This window comes from Cydia pomonella, chromosome 1 (genome assembly GCF_033807575.1).
Source record: "Cydia pomonella isolate Wapato2018A chromosome 1, ilCydPomo1, whole genome shotgun sequence".
NCBI lineage: Eukaryota > Metazoa > Arthropoda > Insecta > Lepidoptera > Tortricidae > Cydia > Cydia pomonella.
In genome coordinates this window covers 12252193-12270276 of record NC_084703.1, presented here as the reverse complement: position 1 = coordinate 12270276, position 18084 = coordinate 12252193, and the positions used below count along the sequence as shown (strand labels likewise).

Below are 18084 nucleotides of genomic sequence, written 5' to 3'. Positions count from 1 at the left end.
CAATAATGATTCAGCACGAGATGGAAAACTGTCAGGAAACCTGCATATACACCCGTGAAGAAATTTATAGTTGTATGTGTTGTAAAGGTAATTTAATGGGCTGAGTCCAAATGAATTTATTGATATGATGCCCACGGCTGCTTGCTACCGCTGCACCTGTCTCATAGAGCAGGGCGTTAATCCGCACACCTTAGCGATTCCACCTAAAAAGTAGCCCTTTATACTGCCCACGTAGTTAAATTGTGGAACGACCTACCAGTAGACTTTCAGTCAAGGAGAAATCGAAAATTTTGTGTTAGTTACTTAAAAAATTCAATTAAGTACATTAGTACATCCCTAGTGTACCGGTTTCCGTTATTCGAGAGTGTATGTGGTGCCTTGCTAGAAAACTTTCCTATGTGCAGATATATAAATATATAATTATCGGAAGCTAATTGTAAAGTTCGATTTCCGCAGCCACTCGTACTCGCACCCACTCGAGCACGCAATGGAGCAGAGTGGCGCGGGGTGTTTTGTTTGAGCGCTCGGCCGGGACGTCGGAGTTTCGCGGCGGCAGTAGCGCGATCAGCCCCGCACGGTACGCACGATGGTCGCGCAGAAGCACGTGCTCGCGGCCACGCTCCTGTGCGCGCTGGCCGGCCAGCTCGGCGCCGGGGCCAGCCTCCACTGCGCCATGCGCAGGGAGATCTCCCCGTGCACCTGCCGGCGCGAGGAATCCAACACCGGTGCCATCCTCGTCCTCTGCCACCGGATCAAAGCTTATGAAGAGATCGCGAAAGCCCTCACTAATAAATTCAGCCCAGAAACAAAAATTGGACTCGACATATCCCATTCGCAGCTGCCGGATATTGCTGATCACAGTTTTCGAGAACTAGGCCTCTCTATCACAAAACTGAAACTGAATAATGACAATCTAAGGCAAGTTTAATTACAATATAATCACCTAAATCGGACTTTTACTTTTCTTACGTTAATTTCAGGATTAGTGTCGTTCGAACCTGTGTGTAATTTAGAAATTTGAAATTAATTAAGATCTTGTCATTCGCTACAAAATACCGCGTGAGATGTATGAGTAAACAACAGGTTTCTGATAAGAAGAGGACAACAACGATGAGGATCGAGTCGTTATCAAAGCAGTGGGCGGCGCCCTCGCCAGGGTTGGCGGCCGATCGCGGTCTGGTGGTGCACCACACCACTCTCGTCCTTTGTATGCCCATATTCACCCAGAGAACAAATGCATCTATTGCCTTCGCCACAGTAAACAATTACGTACTTCTATCAACAGACTACTGTCTCGGCGTCTCAGTAAATTTCCCTTTAGTGTGAATTTTGTTATATTGAACCCATATTCATCTTATCAGCTCCGTAATAACAATTATTAATGCCCACTCAAATGAGATCGATGTCATTACGATAGTTGAGTAATTCGTTGGTATATATATAATATGTATGTATTTTCTAGTTTTCGATAAGTCATAAGGCACCTATTATTGAGCTGTCCGTGACCTGTGAGCTCGTTCAATCAATCAATTAATATTTTGAGATTTTCATGGCTCTAAATCGATTCATGTCCTAGAGATGAAGTACCGTTTTCTCGTTTTATAGATTAGGTAGGTAAAGTAAACCAGTAACTTGTGTTAGTAAGAATGTCGTCGCGGTGTTAGGTTGAAGATGATCATATATTTAATCACTTTATAACCTTTCATTAGTAGAATCGTGTGTGGACGACATCTAGGAGAGGCTGGTCGATAGTTAGCCCGGGTTATCGGAGGTCGCGTCTAAAGCATTAAAATTGAATGATATCGTATTGGACGTGTCGTATTCACTATATTTACCCACAAATGGTGTACTAATAAGTTACAGTGCCTGTTGTTTGCTATTGCAGTTACGTTGCTTTTGAGGGTTCTTAACGAGATAGCAACCCTCTTGCTTCCAGTTTTTTGTTCGTCTCGTGGCTTAGCTGGTTTGCTCAGTTTCTGTGTTTTTTAGGAGTTCTTGTTGTTGTTTTTCTCGACTTTTTTGATAATATCATGACAAAACAAAGCGAACGATACAAACAAGTAATTAATTTAGCCTAAATGTTATTTGCTGTGTTAACCCGATTAACCCGTCCTTTGCTAATAAGCATATAAACCTACGATTAGGTTTTTACAATCAGCAAAGATGCAACTTTTATCTCACATTGTTTATAAATACCAAAATCCTAATCAATAAACAATATATGCGATTGAAATATTACCGTCCACTTGAAGTTCATTTCAGACATAGAATGCAACATAATTGCAAGACTGGTTTTCCAGTGTGAGCTTGCGAGGTTAATTTCTAAGATAAAGATACCGACATAATTAATTTAATTTAATCTAATTACCGACATTTAAAGAATACACGATTAACCATTCGACCAATTGTCGAAAGGCTTGCAACAGTACCCCTAGTGTAAATATTTTCGACAGCGAAACGTGACGTACGCGTTTGCGTTAAGTGTCATTTTGTATGAGATTTTTGACTTTCCAAAACGTCCCGCTTGGCGCGCTGTTCAAAAACCCATACGTCACGTTTCGCTATCGACTAAATTTACACTAGGGGCACAGTTGAAACATTTAACTGCTTTAACTGAAATGCGTTGGTTAACTCTTTTCTTGGCAAATTGGCAAAAGGCTTTGGCAAAAAGTGTAGTGTGCGCCTACACTCTGCCAAATAAGTTTGTCAGAGGAAAAAGGCGCAAAATTCTAATTGTCTATGGGACTTTAACCCTTCACGCTACATTTTTCAATTTTGCCGCTTGTTTATTTCTACTGACGGAAATCGGTTGATTAGACTATGTCTTCGTTGAAGAATTCACCATTTCCTTTCTATGTGGAAACCGATAGGAACTGATGTCGGTTTAGCGGTTTAAGTGTGAAGAGGTACCTAACAGCAGATATGTAGACAGAGTTAGTTTCACATTTAATATGTAGGTACTTAGTGCGATAGTATTTTTCAGACAGTATGGGTACCGTGATATTTGATTTTTTACAAGCTTTTATTTAACTTGCGATATACCTATGTATGTAACTGATGTATGTTTGTACGGGTCAAATCTTGCAAGTTAAATTTGACCCACTTCCCGGTTTCCCATGAAATTGAAATTTGCATACAAATGCATATGTAAGCTACATATTGTGTCACCATGCTGTTTGAAAAGTACTAAAATAGGGATTTGTTAATAACACCGAGATTTTTTAAGAAATTGGACAAAGCTTTCACAATACTGTTCCCGAAAAACACTCGTCAGCGTACCACACAGGGACTGAAATTATCAATCAGTTCAGATCGTGTCTAGCGCACCTTAGGCACATCACACACGAGCATGTAAAAAAAATTCTGAGTTACATAAATATAGCTGAATATAAATCCGTAGATTCAAGATTCTGCTCGTACCTATGTGTTGTGTCTTAGACGACCAACTACCAAATTAAGTATGAGGTCGTTTTGGCGAAGAACTGCCTGCGTAGCCAACATCCCAATCGTTAATGCTCCGTAGTCAAATCTAATAATACCATAAGACGGACCGTATGCTTGTTTGCCACCGACGTTATATATACAAAAATTAACAGCTCAAGTAGATGGCGCTGTACGGCTCTGTACATTAGGTACCTATGCGGTAACTTGGGGTATGAAGCGACGTTTGACAAAGCAGATACCACATAAAGTTGTCACCGTAAATACTCATTAATGGCTACATCTGTTTAACTTGGGGGCACATTTTTTTCTTAACGTTAATACATCTTACCGGCCACGCTCGACGCGGTTCCATAATTATAAAAAACGTTGTCTGGTCAATTCTGGTGGGTGCGCTGGGCGTTTTAGTAGGCATACAAAATATTATCACTGGTCTGATTGAGTTGGAAGCCGAGACCTCAGGGTGTGCGGAAGGGCTTTAAATAGGGGGCTTTTTTAATTAATTAGTCTGATATTAATATTATGATAGAACGATAACTGACGATCTGAAAGGCCCGACGATATAACATAAATCCTTAGTCGAAATTATAAAAAAACCAGCCATTTTTAATTCCCACATTTTTTATTCAATCGCATCGATCATTAAACAGATATCTATGAATCTACTCTTAAGTATGTATATAGTTTTAGGCGAACCGTGAGTTCTCAGTTCTGGGCGAACTACAGGTGTAAATATTTTTGAACTAGAACAAATATACAAAATAAATATAATAACTTTTCCAGTAAATATGGTGCTAATTTACTATACTAGTGTGATAATTAGCATTACGTAACTGTGTTGAAAATTTAAAGGGCCGTATGTCCTGTAAAACGTTGTACGATACACGTGCGAATAGGTAATTCACAATTCGTGTCCATTTTAAATACTCCCTTCGGCTGTGTTAATCGTATTTTAATTTAACACCGGCCTCTTAAAATTTGGCCGAATGAAATTATCATTGCCACGTTGGCTGTAACAGAAAAAAAAAAATTAAAAAATATACACCGCCGTCCATAACATTCACTCAAAAGTTTGTTAGAAGTACTTATAAAAAAATCATCTTAAATTGCAGTCGTGAGAGTGTTTTTGTATGAAATGAGTTGTTGTGATTATTTGTTGCAATGTATTTATCATCTATCAAGTTCAAGGCAAAATTCGTAACTGTAAGTATAATACTCATTTAATCAATATAAATAAATAAATAATAAATAAATAAATTTTATTGGCATTAAGGGAAGTACATTTTAGTGTGGAAGTCCCTGACTTCTGAGCTAGGTAAAAATCTGTGTTACAGAAGTCAGTGTACTCTCCCAAACAGAATAGTAACTATTATGACCAGGGGTCGGACAAAAAGTGCGGATGACGTAAAAATGACGTAATCTTACACACAGGATGATGTTTGAGTTTGTATTTAAACTTCCGTGTGACATGTAGTATCAAAGTAGTATTAATGAAGTAACAAAATAAACGTAAATAAATCCATGGAATTAATAATACAGGTGGTAGGGTGATGTAGTGAATAAAATAAATTTCACGAAACTTGTTACCATAAGGTATAATTATTTAAAATTAGTTAGAACAAGTCTGTGGGATCCTCAGATAAATAGGTTTAATAGTCAAAAGTGGGAACAGTAGGTAAGATTAGCAGTATACGTGTTTGTCACGTACCTCCAAAAACGGAAAACTGCCACAATATTCGAGTAAAGATGACATGACATTTTAGAGCGTTTTCTTATACATTAGTAAATATAAATTTTAGCTAAATATAATCGTGAAGATGCAATAGCTAAACAGTAACGAAGTCAATTTATTGTTCATCTGATTGACAATGTGTCAGTCAAAAACGTACTTACTCATTTCAAGTGGCGATATCGTTTAATAAAGAGGTTGATAAATGATAAGTGATAATTGTTTATGAAAATCAAAAATACTATGTATTTGAAATCATCCTATAAGTGGTTTGACGTCATGCGCACTTTTTGTCCGACCCCTGATTATGACTTATTACTACATTTACCATTTTCATTTTAGTCTTAAAGTAGATAATTAAGACTTGTTATAATACTAGAAAACAAATGCCATTCTAATAAGAATACAGTGCAATTAATTCCACTTTTTTTTGTGTAGATGTGTGTGTGCGTGCGTGCGTGCGTGCGTGCGTGCTTGTGTGTGTGAGTAAGTCAGGGTAAGATGCTTTCAGTTTGTTCATAGTCTAGTGACAGCAACCAGGACTTAAGTTTTTCCTTACACTCATTGTACTCATTTATGTAGGGGATAAATGTTTAGAGTTCTGTTAATGTTATTATATAAAAAAATGCCCATAAATCTTTGTTGCCGTATGGCCGTAGCTAGTCTACATTTATATGAGTATTTAATATTTGTTTTATTGTGATTTATTCGCAAATGGTTTCGGAATCGGCGACGTCTGAGATTAATAATTGTTCAAGTTTAAATTCAAATCACTAAACCAAAATTTTAACTAAATCAAAATTGTAGACGTAGATTTCATCTAAATCGCTTCAGCGGTTATTGATTCCCCATATCTATAAACCTACACATTCCTTTTCAATTTTAAGGGAAAATATATGGGATAAAAACTACCCTATTTATGTTCTTTCCCGGGACTGAAATTATCTCTATAACAAATTTTATCTAAATCGGTAGGGCGGTTATTGATTCCCCATACAAATTTCCACTTCCCTCTTCACACCCTTAAGGGATGATTTTTGAGATTAAATCTATCCTACATTCTTCCCGGGACTCAAACTATCTTTTGCAGTAAAACAAACACTTTTGCAGAATACGTATAATTTTAAACATTTATGCAAAAAACATAACACTTGTCCATTGACGAACCTTTTACCCTATATATTTTTGACAGATATTTTTACTGAGAAATCTATAGATAAAACGCGGAACACAATTTAAACAGTATCCTAAACAATATTAAGATGATCCCTGCTCTCCGCATAAAGGCTATTGAAATATAGAAATAAAAAAAGTCGGGTGAAAATTGGCTGAGGGAAAAAAAATGTTTAGATAATGGGGCGAATGAGATGGAGTGATGGTTGTAAAGAAAGTGTATGAAGGAAACCTAGCTTTCACGCCGAAAAATGTAATAGCTCGACTATTGGAGCAGTTTTAGAATTTAGAAAATAAATAAATTAAGGAAAATGCGGGTTCAGGCATCTACAGGAATTTTAACAAAAGTAAAAAAAAAGGAGCGTAAAAAAACACAATAAATGGTTAATAATTTGGAGAAGGCAAATCAGAATTTAAAAAAATTAGAATGTATAGCGATGTAAACTTCAATCCGTCTCGAATGGGTTAAATCGATGTCACCTGACGAGCCTCGTGATAAACGGGCCCGGGTCCTCAGCTGGTAGACTCGTTGAAGCCCTCCCAGAAATTTGGAAATCAACAGGAGGGCCCAAAAAATGCGTGCCACTAAGCTTTGGCGGCAAACACGCCACACGCCACCGCACAAATTGTTGCTGGTGAATTCACGTGGCCAGAATTGAATGAAACGCCAGCCCCCGGGTTTCGAAGGGGAACACCAGCGTTCACGACGTAAACCAAAACGAACACAGGATATCACCGTCAACGCCACACACACCCTTTCGGTGGAACTTTAAGTAGATATCATCCAATCCTTTTCAAACAACACCAAAAATGGCCAACAATCAACAAAACTTGACTTCGCTCTTCACCTCAAATCTTTTTCTGACACTTTTTTTCCAAAACAAAACCTCCATTCCATCTTTCGAAATCCTTCCAATTTTTATTCAAAAAAAAAATTTCATTCTATTTTCAGCCTGCCATAAATCACATTCAAAAAAGACCAAAAGGAAAAACAAACTGCTTCAACGACCAATGTGATACAGCGCCATCTAATCATCAACGCCTGAATTATGAAACCGCATAGAGAGACAACATAAAGAAAACTGAGCAAGCTGGCAGCTAGTCACTGGAGAAGTTCAAAAATAAACCGACAGATGTTGATTATCTAGCAATTTTGCTACACTTTCCTATCCAATTTTAACTAAATTGGTTAAGTAGTTTAAGCGAGAGGAGCGTATTTTATATGTTTTTACTTCAGAATGGTGTCAATATCAATCTCAATTTATACAAAAATGATACCAAACTTGGCCTAGTAGCTTAAATGATATAGATAAGGATAAAGTTGAGGTACATAAAAAATCTTAGTCGCTCCACTTCTTAAATCTATTCAGGTCCTTCCAAAGATCTGTATGGAATTTGTTTTTCTATCTGCTCCGAAACGAATTATCGAAGGGCTATGGTTAATTTACATAAAATTATGTCAGTTATTTTCTATAATGTCAAGAGGAAAATGGGGATTACCTTTGTATGGAAAAGCAGTCATCCACTATCCTCTTAACAATCGCGGTTTCCTATTTGTTTTCTTTCGATTTGGCAGATTAGAATACGCGAGAAAGATTAAATTATCGATCAAAATTGTATCAATTATACTTCAAATCGTACAGAATTTATAAAATATTAATGTTCTAAAGTTTCAATAGTACTCAAAATTGTTTTTTTTTCACCAATATCTTCCTCTATGTTCAAGGTTTAATGAGTCAATTTATTCATGTGTTGGTAGGTATTATTAATCAATAAACACACAGTACAATAAACATTTGTTATCTCGCAAGGAAAATAATAAACGAAGATAGAGCAATGCATACTTCGTGCATCTTCGGAAATCGCTTTTGATTTGGCCCGGTTTACGGATTGAGGTTTTTTGTGCTCAACCTACAACCCAAAAAGAGGCCATTTTTTTAAGTTCTACAATAGGTACCCATTATTATTAATTTGGAAATTTGTATGTTATTTCCACTCAGAATCACGAGCTTTTTAGATTCTAATAGGAGAAAAAAAGTTACTCAAAAATGTTAGTTCCTTCTATTCCATTACCATCCAGTATTCCAATTTCCAGTCCATCATACAAAAAATGGTAACGAAATGGAAGAATAAATATTGGGACACTTTTTATTAGGATCGAAAGAGCTCGTGACTCTGAGTGGAAAACATAAAAAGACCAAATTAAAAAGAAAAGTGTAGTGTACAACTTTCAATAAAATACTCTCTTAACTCAGAAAAATCAGCACATAGGTAGTGTGCTGATTTTATTAACCAGTCCTACCTTTGTAGGTATTAAGAGGAGAAGGAACAGCCGCTTCTCCGTACAAACGTAGTCCCAATTTTCCTCTCTGGATATTGACATTATGAAAAATAAGTAATATAATTAAAATACCTACGAGGTAATACAATAGGTACATTTATTGTTAGTTAAAAGATTTGGCATAGTCAACTAGGAACCCTTGGAACGGACAGGATGAAGTTTCGCCACGTCATCCTGTCCGTCTGTCTTCTCTCCGTCCGCGGGGTCTATCAATAATCGTTAGAAGTAGAACACTGTAGCTTGACTTGGATATACAGGTTGTCCTAATCCCATAAACCGACGGTAAAATAACGATGAGTGATAAAGAACCTGAAAAGCTATCAGAATCCTCATGTGTGTTGTGAAATTTTTAATCCTTTTACAGAATTTCACGATTTTGATAGGAGTTTTTGGATTAGGTACTTCCATTCCATATGTCCGTTTTACACAACATCGTCACCTATACATTTCTTTTAGAGTTACGTAGTCAACTTTTATAATTTCCTCATGTCATGTCGTGCCTGTCTGTCTATCTGTCTCCATAGTACGTTAACAATTAATTAGTTACTAAAGAACTATTAAACATTTTAAGAATATGTATTAGATACTATAAAAAATAATCTAACAAAAAATGGACATCTGTAATTTTTAAAGATTTATTTGTCCCATACTCTTTTCCATTCTGCCATCCAAAGTTGGTTCAAACATGAAGAAAATATTCATGAAAGGTCAAAAGTGGCAAAATTATTAAAAATAATATAGGTATAGGTAATAAACAGTAACATTATAAAAGTAGTGTCTCTGTGAGGTGAACCATTTTGATCAATCTGAAACGGGCTTAATTATTCGCTTTGGTTTGAGTTGAAAAGGATACTGGTGTTCTTTTTATATAGAAATTATATTTCAAAATAAACCATCGTGATTAATATAATTTAAAGTTTAAACACCCATTTTGTGACTAGACGTAACTGCAGCAGGGAAATGAGGCAGGTTGGCTTGAAAGACGAATATAAGGTTTCGTGGGTTAGGTATATTAATTAAAGTTGTAAGCAACACTTTTTTAACATTTGAGATATTTTTACTCAAAATCACGAACTCTTTCAATCCTAATTGGAAAATAAAGTTTCCCAAAATTTCCATACATTCTTCGTTCTTCCCATTGCGTTACCGTCATACATGATCCATGAAAAGTAGTAACGGTATCTGAACAAAAATATAGTGTATAAAGTTGTACACTAAAGTAAAGTGACCCAAGAACTAGTACAGTCAGCATCAAAAGTAGCGGATCAAATAACTTTTCATAAGTATCTACCATTCTGTAACAGCTTAACAAAAAGTGATGTCCTTAATATAGAATATACTTTTGATGCTGACTGTACTACTTATTATTGTATATTCTGAGGTGTAATATGCATGGTTCAATTTTCGGACATTTTATTTTTTCTTAATGTCTGTATACTAGCTTAGGACACACGGAATAGTTCATTTAGGGCCTGTCCTCTGTCCAGGCCCTTAAATGCATGTACGCAAGGTCTTGTCAAATCAAGTTAGTAAAGTGAAGTGCATTCTGAAATTAAATAGTTTTAAAGAAATACTGTAGTCTGTATCTGTAGGTATTTCAAAAAAGGTACACAAAATCTACCCTCAAATGGCTCCTTAAGGCCGCTGAGGGTAGATGTAAACATTACATGATCAAATAATGTAGGTTTAAAGTCAGGTCGTTCGGTGACAGATCCATTCGGTTTTGTATTTGGTTGGTTAACCAATAAATATTAAAACTACCCGAAAATGTACAAATTGTTTGTTTACCTTTTTTTAAATACCTAAAGATACAGACTATAACTAAATTAAAATATAACATTATAAAATTATAATCAGAGTTAAGAGTCCCCGAAGGCAAGCTCAGCCGAATTTCACCCCCCTTCCTATACCAACGGAGTTTCGTTCTTATTTTAAAACTACGTGCTGGATTGTAATGAAACTTTGCACATACATGAGGTATATCTAGTCCTGTGTGTAGCTCCAGTTATAAACAAACGAAATTATGGTATTTTTTTTTTACTTCTACCTCCAACATGATTGGAGCCTGTGTTTTTTTTTTATAACGATAGGCAAGCGTTTGACCACGACCTCACCTGATGGTAAGTGATGATGCGGTGATACGGTCTAGTTGCTAAGTTACTCTTCCATGCCAGTTCTCGCTTACATGCTTCTCGTACTGTCATTCAATATACTTACTGTGTCTTTCTGTCATTCATCTTCTTGCATTACTTTTCCAAGGTGGGATTCCTTGTTCCTATTCTAATGTATCTAGTTTTCTTGGGTTTCTTATTTCAATGAGGGAAACACACGTTTTTATTGGTTTTCAATGTTAAGGTTACAATTTACAGTTACATTTGGTGCATTTAAATTTTGCAGTTTCAAATTTATATCTTACAGTTTAATGTTCTATTTAACACTCTATAATTATATGGTTACTTTAAATATAGCCATTATATTTAATAAGCATACTTTAATATCTATTACACTTAACGCTGCCCACAAACATAGCCCTGTCACTGCTCTCCTTTTCCTTTTTATATGCTAGGTGTGTCACCCTTTCCTTTCTCTCCGATTCGCAGGCGTAGTCGGCGTTTTTTTTTTACCTTTGTTGTGTATGTTTTTTGGATTTAGCAAAGTCTGGGACAGTTTCCAATGAAACCGATCCCAACTTGCTTTGTGTGTGTTGTGTGGGCTCCTGAGATCGCTGCAGTCGGCTGTTTTAGTGCCTTTAGCAGTATGCCGCTGTAGATCTCGCCAGGATGTCCCACTTCTTCCGAGTCGGGCATTCGTAGCTGAACGCATTGTGGTCCGTTCGTTCCAACTTTTCCCTGGCGCAGTTTTAACAAGTTGGTGGCACACTTGCCAGGAAGTCCTCGCACTCTCCCCTCAGGTGCGGCCCACCACAGTGGCTGCAAAGATCTACAGATTCATTGCAGAACTTTTTCCCATTTCCAAAGCCCAGGCATGTGGTGCACTGCACCAGAGGGGATTGGTCTTCGACTCTTATGCGTTGGAGATCTATGTGGACTTTTCCTATATCAAGTGCTCGGCGCCAGATGGATGGTGACAAGCCTATCACTATATGGTTGGTGTGCAGGTTTCTCGTTCTCCGTCTATATTTTATTTCTACGCGATCTTCCACTGCATCGAGGTCACGAAAAACATCCCCGTTCTGATTCCTTAGAGCTCTCTTAATGTCATCATCCGTGTTGACTAGTAAGACATCTCTAAGGATCAGAAGAGGGTCCTTGTTTTTCACCTCCTCCACACAGAGGTTTGCGCCTTGTTCCCCAAGTCTTTGGATAACTTTGTTTCTTTCCGTTTCAGTTGCAAATCCCATAATCACCTTCTGATCTCTGGCCTTTCTTACTCTTTTCACCTTCACCCAACCTTCTTTTGCGTCGACAGTATTTCTTATTCTGGTCAGTACCTCCTCACCTGTCTCTTGCTCGTCCTTCGATGTGACTACTATCGAGTGTAGCGTTTTCCGCTCTGGACGGTTGTTTTGTGTTGCAGTCACGGTCGCGTAGGTAGGGGCTCTGTCCATTAGATCACGGTGTTTTCTGAGAGACTCCTGTAGCTCATTCATCTTTCTGTTGTTTTCTATAAGGAGATTTGTGTGCTCTGTCAGTATCGTGGCGAGTGTTGTGTCGTTTATTGCCGGAGCGGGGTCTGATTGAGCGGTGGTCGACTCTTTCTTTTCCGTGCTCGTTATATTTTGCAGCTTGGTTTTAGGGGCCGCCTCCGACTGTTCGACCAGTTAACACAGTCTCTCCAATGCTGCTAGTACTGCGTTTTTTATACTGGTCTTCGTATTCCTGGTCTCTTTCAAATTGGCCCTCCCCCATTCCAGCCACGCGCTGGCCTCTGCCAGTCGGTCCTTGTACTTGCCCTGCGGCTTCTTTGGGGCTCAGATCTACGCGCTCCTTCACTATCGGCTTTTTCTTTTTGGTAGGTTCCGTTAGCGTTATCGTTGTGTTTAGTTTTACTGGTGCCATTCTTGTCTGCAGGGCTTTCTTTGGTGCTGGTGGTGGTAAAGTGCGGTTAGAGGAGCCACTTTTCCTTGGTTCCGGCCTTCCTTTCTCCCATTCTCCCACGCTTTTTCTCACTGTCCTTTTATTTGCGAGCAATGCTATCGGAGGTGAGGGGCCTGCCCCTTGCGTCCTTGTGGGAGATGGCATGTCTATTTCCTGGCCGTTCTCGTTCTCCTTTTTGCTCGTTGTTCGAAGCAGCATGTTGGAGGTTATCTCCTTCGTTCCTCTGTCCACTCTTGGAAAAATGTTGTCCATAAGTATACCTTATACCTTATCCTATTGTAAGTAAAAAGTTTCAGAAAAATCTAGCTAATCGTTACAAATTGTAAGCGTAACTAAGTTTGTATGGAAAACCGAGCTTGCTGAGGAACCTTAATCCTAGAAATAAAAATAAAATCACAAACTATAAAATATACCTACTTAACTACAAAAACAAAACCTAATTACAAAGAGAATACCCCCACCCCATGACACTGGCGGCGTTACCTCTCTGTATCGCAAGGGAAATACATTGAGAGGCCGTGGGGTCCCCTGTAGTGTCGACCAGCCGCGCCGACAGTGTTGCCATGAATATTTTCATGTCGGCGGACCAGGGATAAAATGGATCACAAAAAATTTTGAAAATATTAAAATTATCTCGAAGTTTCGTGCCTGTTATAATAAATAACTAATTTAGTATGTTGTCTCTTGAACAGAAGCCTCGAAGCGGTTGACCTCTAAGAACAAAGTGACCTTAGGCCCATCAGAAAGATTGTTAATAGGATTTGCTAAAACAAACATTACGTATTTATCGTAAACAATTGCGGCACATGTGCGGCTAAGGTGCGACGAACTTAAAAAATATAATAGATTCGTACGAAAGTTAGGATAGCTAGACTAAAAAATTTTTTCTTCATTTGAACTATACAGTTTTTTTTTTCAGTACACCACTTAGATACTTAAGTTAATTATTTTTACCTAATTGTCATCATTTTTCGTTCCGTACCTCATAAGGAAAAACCGGAACCCTTATAGGATCATTTTGTTGTCTTTCTGACCGTCCGTCTTTTTTTTATATACCACGACGTGGCAAACAAGCATACGGCCCGCCTGATGGCGGGCAACATGCGCGTTGCCGACCCTTTAAAAACCTGTACACTCCTTTTTTGAAGAACCTCATACTGTAGACCCTCAGGAAAACCTCGGAAGGAAGCTCATTCCACAGCCGGAGCGCCCGCGGGAGGAAATTCCTCTTTAACCGCTCAACGCTACGCGACCATTTAGGTTCTAAGGTGTGAGGAAGAACACCCTGCCGACGGCGAGCTGTGCGGTGATAAATAGTGGCCGTTGGCGTCTGTCCTATAACTTTGATTAAGTACGTGAATTGATTAATACCTGAATCTCATGAACAGGACAATTGTGTAAAGAAACGGATAAACTAGAAGTTCTGGAAAATATCAATAAAATGAAAACATTGGAACGTAACGAGTTACTGAAAACCAATATTTAGAAGAAATCTGTCGAGTGACTGGTCAGTAGTAATTTGATATAAAAATATCTTGGCGAAACATGTCTATACACATATGTCTTTGTACTTTACATCAACGTCAACGTATATTTAACTCATTTCCTTAGGTACCTTACGTGTGCACAGAAAATCAAAAATATTTTCTAGTATCAAAACTATAATTCCTACTACACAAAGTGTGACCAGCCCAAGATTTTTTGAATTTCCCGCCAAAAATGTGTGTAATATTTCAGTAGACTCTAATAATTAATATAACATAATAATAATTTACATATGGTAGTGTGACATAAATCAAAATATTTGATAAAAATGATTTTATTTGTTCCCAAAGTTATATAGGCAAAGTCAGATAGGAGCACTGTTGCTGTAACAAAATATTTTTATATTAATAACTGGAATCTATTTCCCAGGCGTCAGACCACACTTGCGCAATTATGAAGCGTCATGTCTTTCTAAGGAAGTCGACAGGCCTTGGTATTCGGTAACAAATAAATAAAGAGGGAGTTTCGTATAAGTATCCTTATGCTTGCATAAACCAAATGACGAATCATTATCAATGTGAATTGGTGGTTTGAATGAAAATGAAGAATGAGAGGGCAACCAGTCTACAAAGCCCAAAGCAACACGGGATAGCAAACGAACTTAAATCCACTATCCAAGGTGCCTAGGGGGATTGTAGGAGTGAACGGCAGTGAGAAGTCATAGGTGCCTAGAATAATGCTGTTATTGTATTGGTATTCCTTGATTTGAAGTATTTTATATATTGTGTATATTAACCCCATAATGCAGTAGCTTTGTCGACTTATGTAATATTGGGGTTTGTTTGCGTCAAATCCTGTAAGTAGTTCCAATTTTTTGCAGACTTGTTTATGATATTGGCTCAACGAATAATCCAAGTTTGCTACCTCAAAAGACCTGTAAAACGAAAAATATAACCTTTTCGAAGTTTTTTTTAAAGTAGACTAAATTTGCTACAGTAAGAGTCTGGAATTGTTTCTGTAGACGGAATTTTCGCAGTTTTCTCGGTTTTTGACGAAGTTCCGTTCGGCGCTCGAGATCTCAAACTTGGATTATTCATTGGGCCAACATCATAAACAAGTGTGTAAAAAATCAGAACTACCGGATTTGACGCAAACGCTAATGTTTAAAGTTACTGGATTACCAATAGACTTTGCATTGTTCTGTCTTTACAGTACATAAGCCCGCTTTTCTTAAGAGGAAAGGGGATGAGGTCACGTATTCTCTTCTCCATTTAAACATTAACATTATTTTAAAGTATGTTATCTACAGTCAATATCCAGGGAGGAAAATGGGGACTACATTTGTGTGGAGAAGTGATCGTCTTAAAGATAAAGATAAAATTCATTTATTGACAGAACTATGTACATGTAGATGTTTTGGGTAAAATAAAGTCCAACAGCTTGCCCATTTGGGACGTACAATAATAAACTTAAAACTAGTCAAATATACTAAAAGTAACAAAACATTAACAACAATACTATTTCATAATAATTTTAACCATTTATACATACATAAAATAGATTCATTTAGATTGTAGAAGCTTTTTATTAATAGCCATTTCTTGAGCTTATTTTTAAATGTGATGCCATTTTCCGACTTAATATATTCAGGTAAATGATTAAAAATCTTTATTCCGGAAACATAAGAGCTCTTGGTAAGTATAAAACTAGAAGATCTAACTGTACATACATCATATTTATATTGTGTTCGTATATAATTTTTTAGGTCAATTTTTTTGGTAAAAATATCAGTTCGTTCCTTAACTAATACGCAAATTTCTAATATATAAATACACGTCAGAGTTAATATTTTATAGTCTTTAAAAACGTCTCTTAGGGATTCCATATCTCTCAGCTTAAATATAATTCTGAGACATTTATTTTGAAGAAGAAATGTTGATTCAACGTTTACCGAATTGCCCCAAAATAGTATACCTTAATCTTAAACCTGTTAGAAATACTTTTCAGCATTGAAAAAAGCTTTACTCGTATAATCTGTTCGGAAAGAAAGAAGAGTCGTGGAATGTATTGGGCCCCATACATTCCACGACTCTTCTCTTTTCGCACAGTCTCTATACTCGTAGCTTCTACATATAGACCGGAGGTCTGTAATAATGTCTTCCATTCCATTGTCTTTGTTTTATTATCAATGAGTACATTGAGTACCTATTGCATTTGTCTTTGCAAGTTTTGATTTACGGGCACAGGCACGTACGGAAAACTTCACCGCGGTCGTGACTGCGGCTTGGCCAATTTTTTTATCTAAATCCCTAAGGGGTTTCCCCTTGATATCCCATTGAGTAAAAACTGAAACCAATGAAACCTATCTTGAATCAACGGAAATCCCCAAAGTCTGCACAGGCATCGCTACGTGTTAGATTTCTTCTAATGAGTAATGACTTATGTACCTACCTACATACAGTTATACATATTTAATCGGATTGTTTCAATGAAAGCCGGCTGCTAAAATTACATAATGATTATAGTGCTATGTCTAAATAACAGCATAATCTTATTTAGCTCCAACATGATGCCTCTAACTTAAGTGTATGTTTTAAAGTGTATGTATATGACTTAAATAGGTAGAAGTAGTAACTAGTAGAAAGTAAAGATTAAACAACTTTATTATTAAAGTAAAATATAAAGAGAAAGATAATGTATGTGCCTCGTTTTCAGTTAGAGGAAATGATATAGCATGCAATCACGCCCAGTTCTCCAGCCTAGCGCGGTTCGCTTCATTGTATTTGCTGGTCTCGTTTTGTAATTTAATTACCCTTTGGCCTAAGCGAGTACGTCAATTATGCATCGTTCGCTTTAACAACCATCTCGGCTACTCTCCTGTACCTACAAGCGGATTTTATAATGCTGAATTTTCTCTGCCACGATGAATAGGTTCCACTTACAAAAATACTTCGTTCTTTCGTTTACTTCTTATTAAATTTAATTTCAAACTACGAAAATAAATCTATGAAAATTTTAAGGAACCTGACCGTAGGTATGTCCCTCACTTATTAGCTCGCTTTTCGAATACAAATTCGTGAAGGTTTCTTTTTTTATTAAATTTAGTAAAACCAATCTGATTTGTAAAAAAATATAAAATACGCGTGGAAAAGAACAATTGAAATGAACTACTCATCCAACGTTAATCAAAATTAGAACAAAATTACAAGACAACGGTGATAATTTTTTTTTACGGGTATTGACATAAGGTTATTAAGGTAATTTCCTTTCAACTGGCACAAAAGTTTTAAAAATCGGTAGATTCGTGAAACATGTAGATTTATTATATTTAATATATATGTTTTTTCATTTTTTTAAGACGGCTCGGATCCTTTAATACGAATTTATGAGTGCTTGTAAAATATCGTTTAATTGTATCTCTACAATCTATCACCGTACAAAACTGCTTGATTCTATTTCAAAATGCCGTTTTTGGACAAAAAGCTCCATAATTAGTACGACTATAGTGAGTTAGATCAGATTTAAAATTATTTATTTGACCAGGTTCCTAGAGTTGTGCCAAGATAACTCTGCATAGACATTGCGATCACATATGGTTCAGCGGTTTAAGCGTGAAGAGGTGACAGAGAGATAGACATACATACTATCTACTTCCGCATTCATACTATTAGTAGGGATTAGTCCCAAGTGTTTCTGTGTCGTAAAACTAGGTTCTGCCCGCGACTTCGACAGCTTCGTCTACGTACGCGTACCTACTCTTACTACAAAGCAACATCCATATCCATACCTATATGTCACAGGGAAATGATCAAAACAGAGATTTGAAATATAATCAAGCCACGCAGGATGTTAAAGTG

General features: G+C 37.0%; 1 protein-coding gene across 1 annotated transcript in view; it reads left to right on the top strand.

Moving 5' to 3' along the window:
* The first annotated feature begins 513 nt into the window (after positions 1-513).
* The window catches only part of LOC133515437 (leucine-rich repeat-containing G-protein coupled receptor 4), a 33689-nt gene continuing 16118 nt past the window's right edge, over positions 514-18084 (top strand). The window contains exon 1 of the mRNA XM_061847984.1: positions 514-918. Within this exon, the coding sequence (XP_061703968.1) occupies positions 587-918 (332 nt within the window). The 5' untranslated portion in view covers positions 514-586. The remainder of the gene's footprint in view (positions 919-18084) is intronic.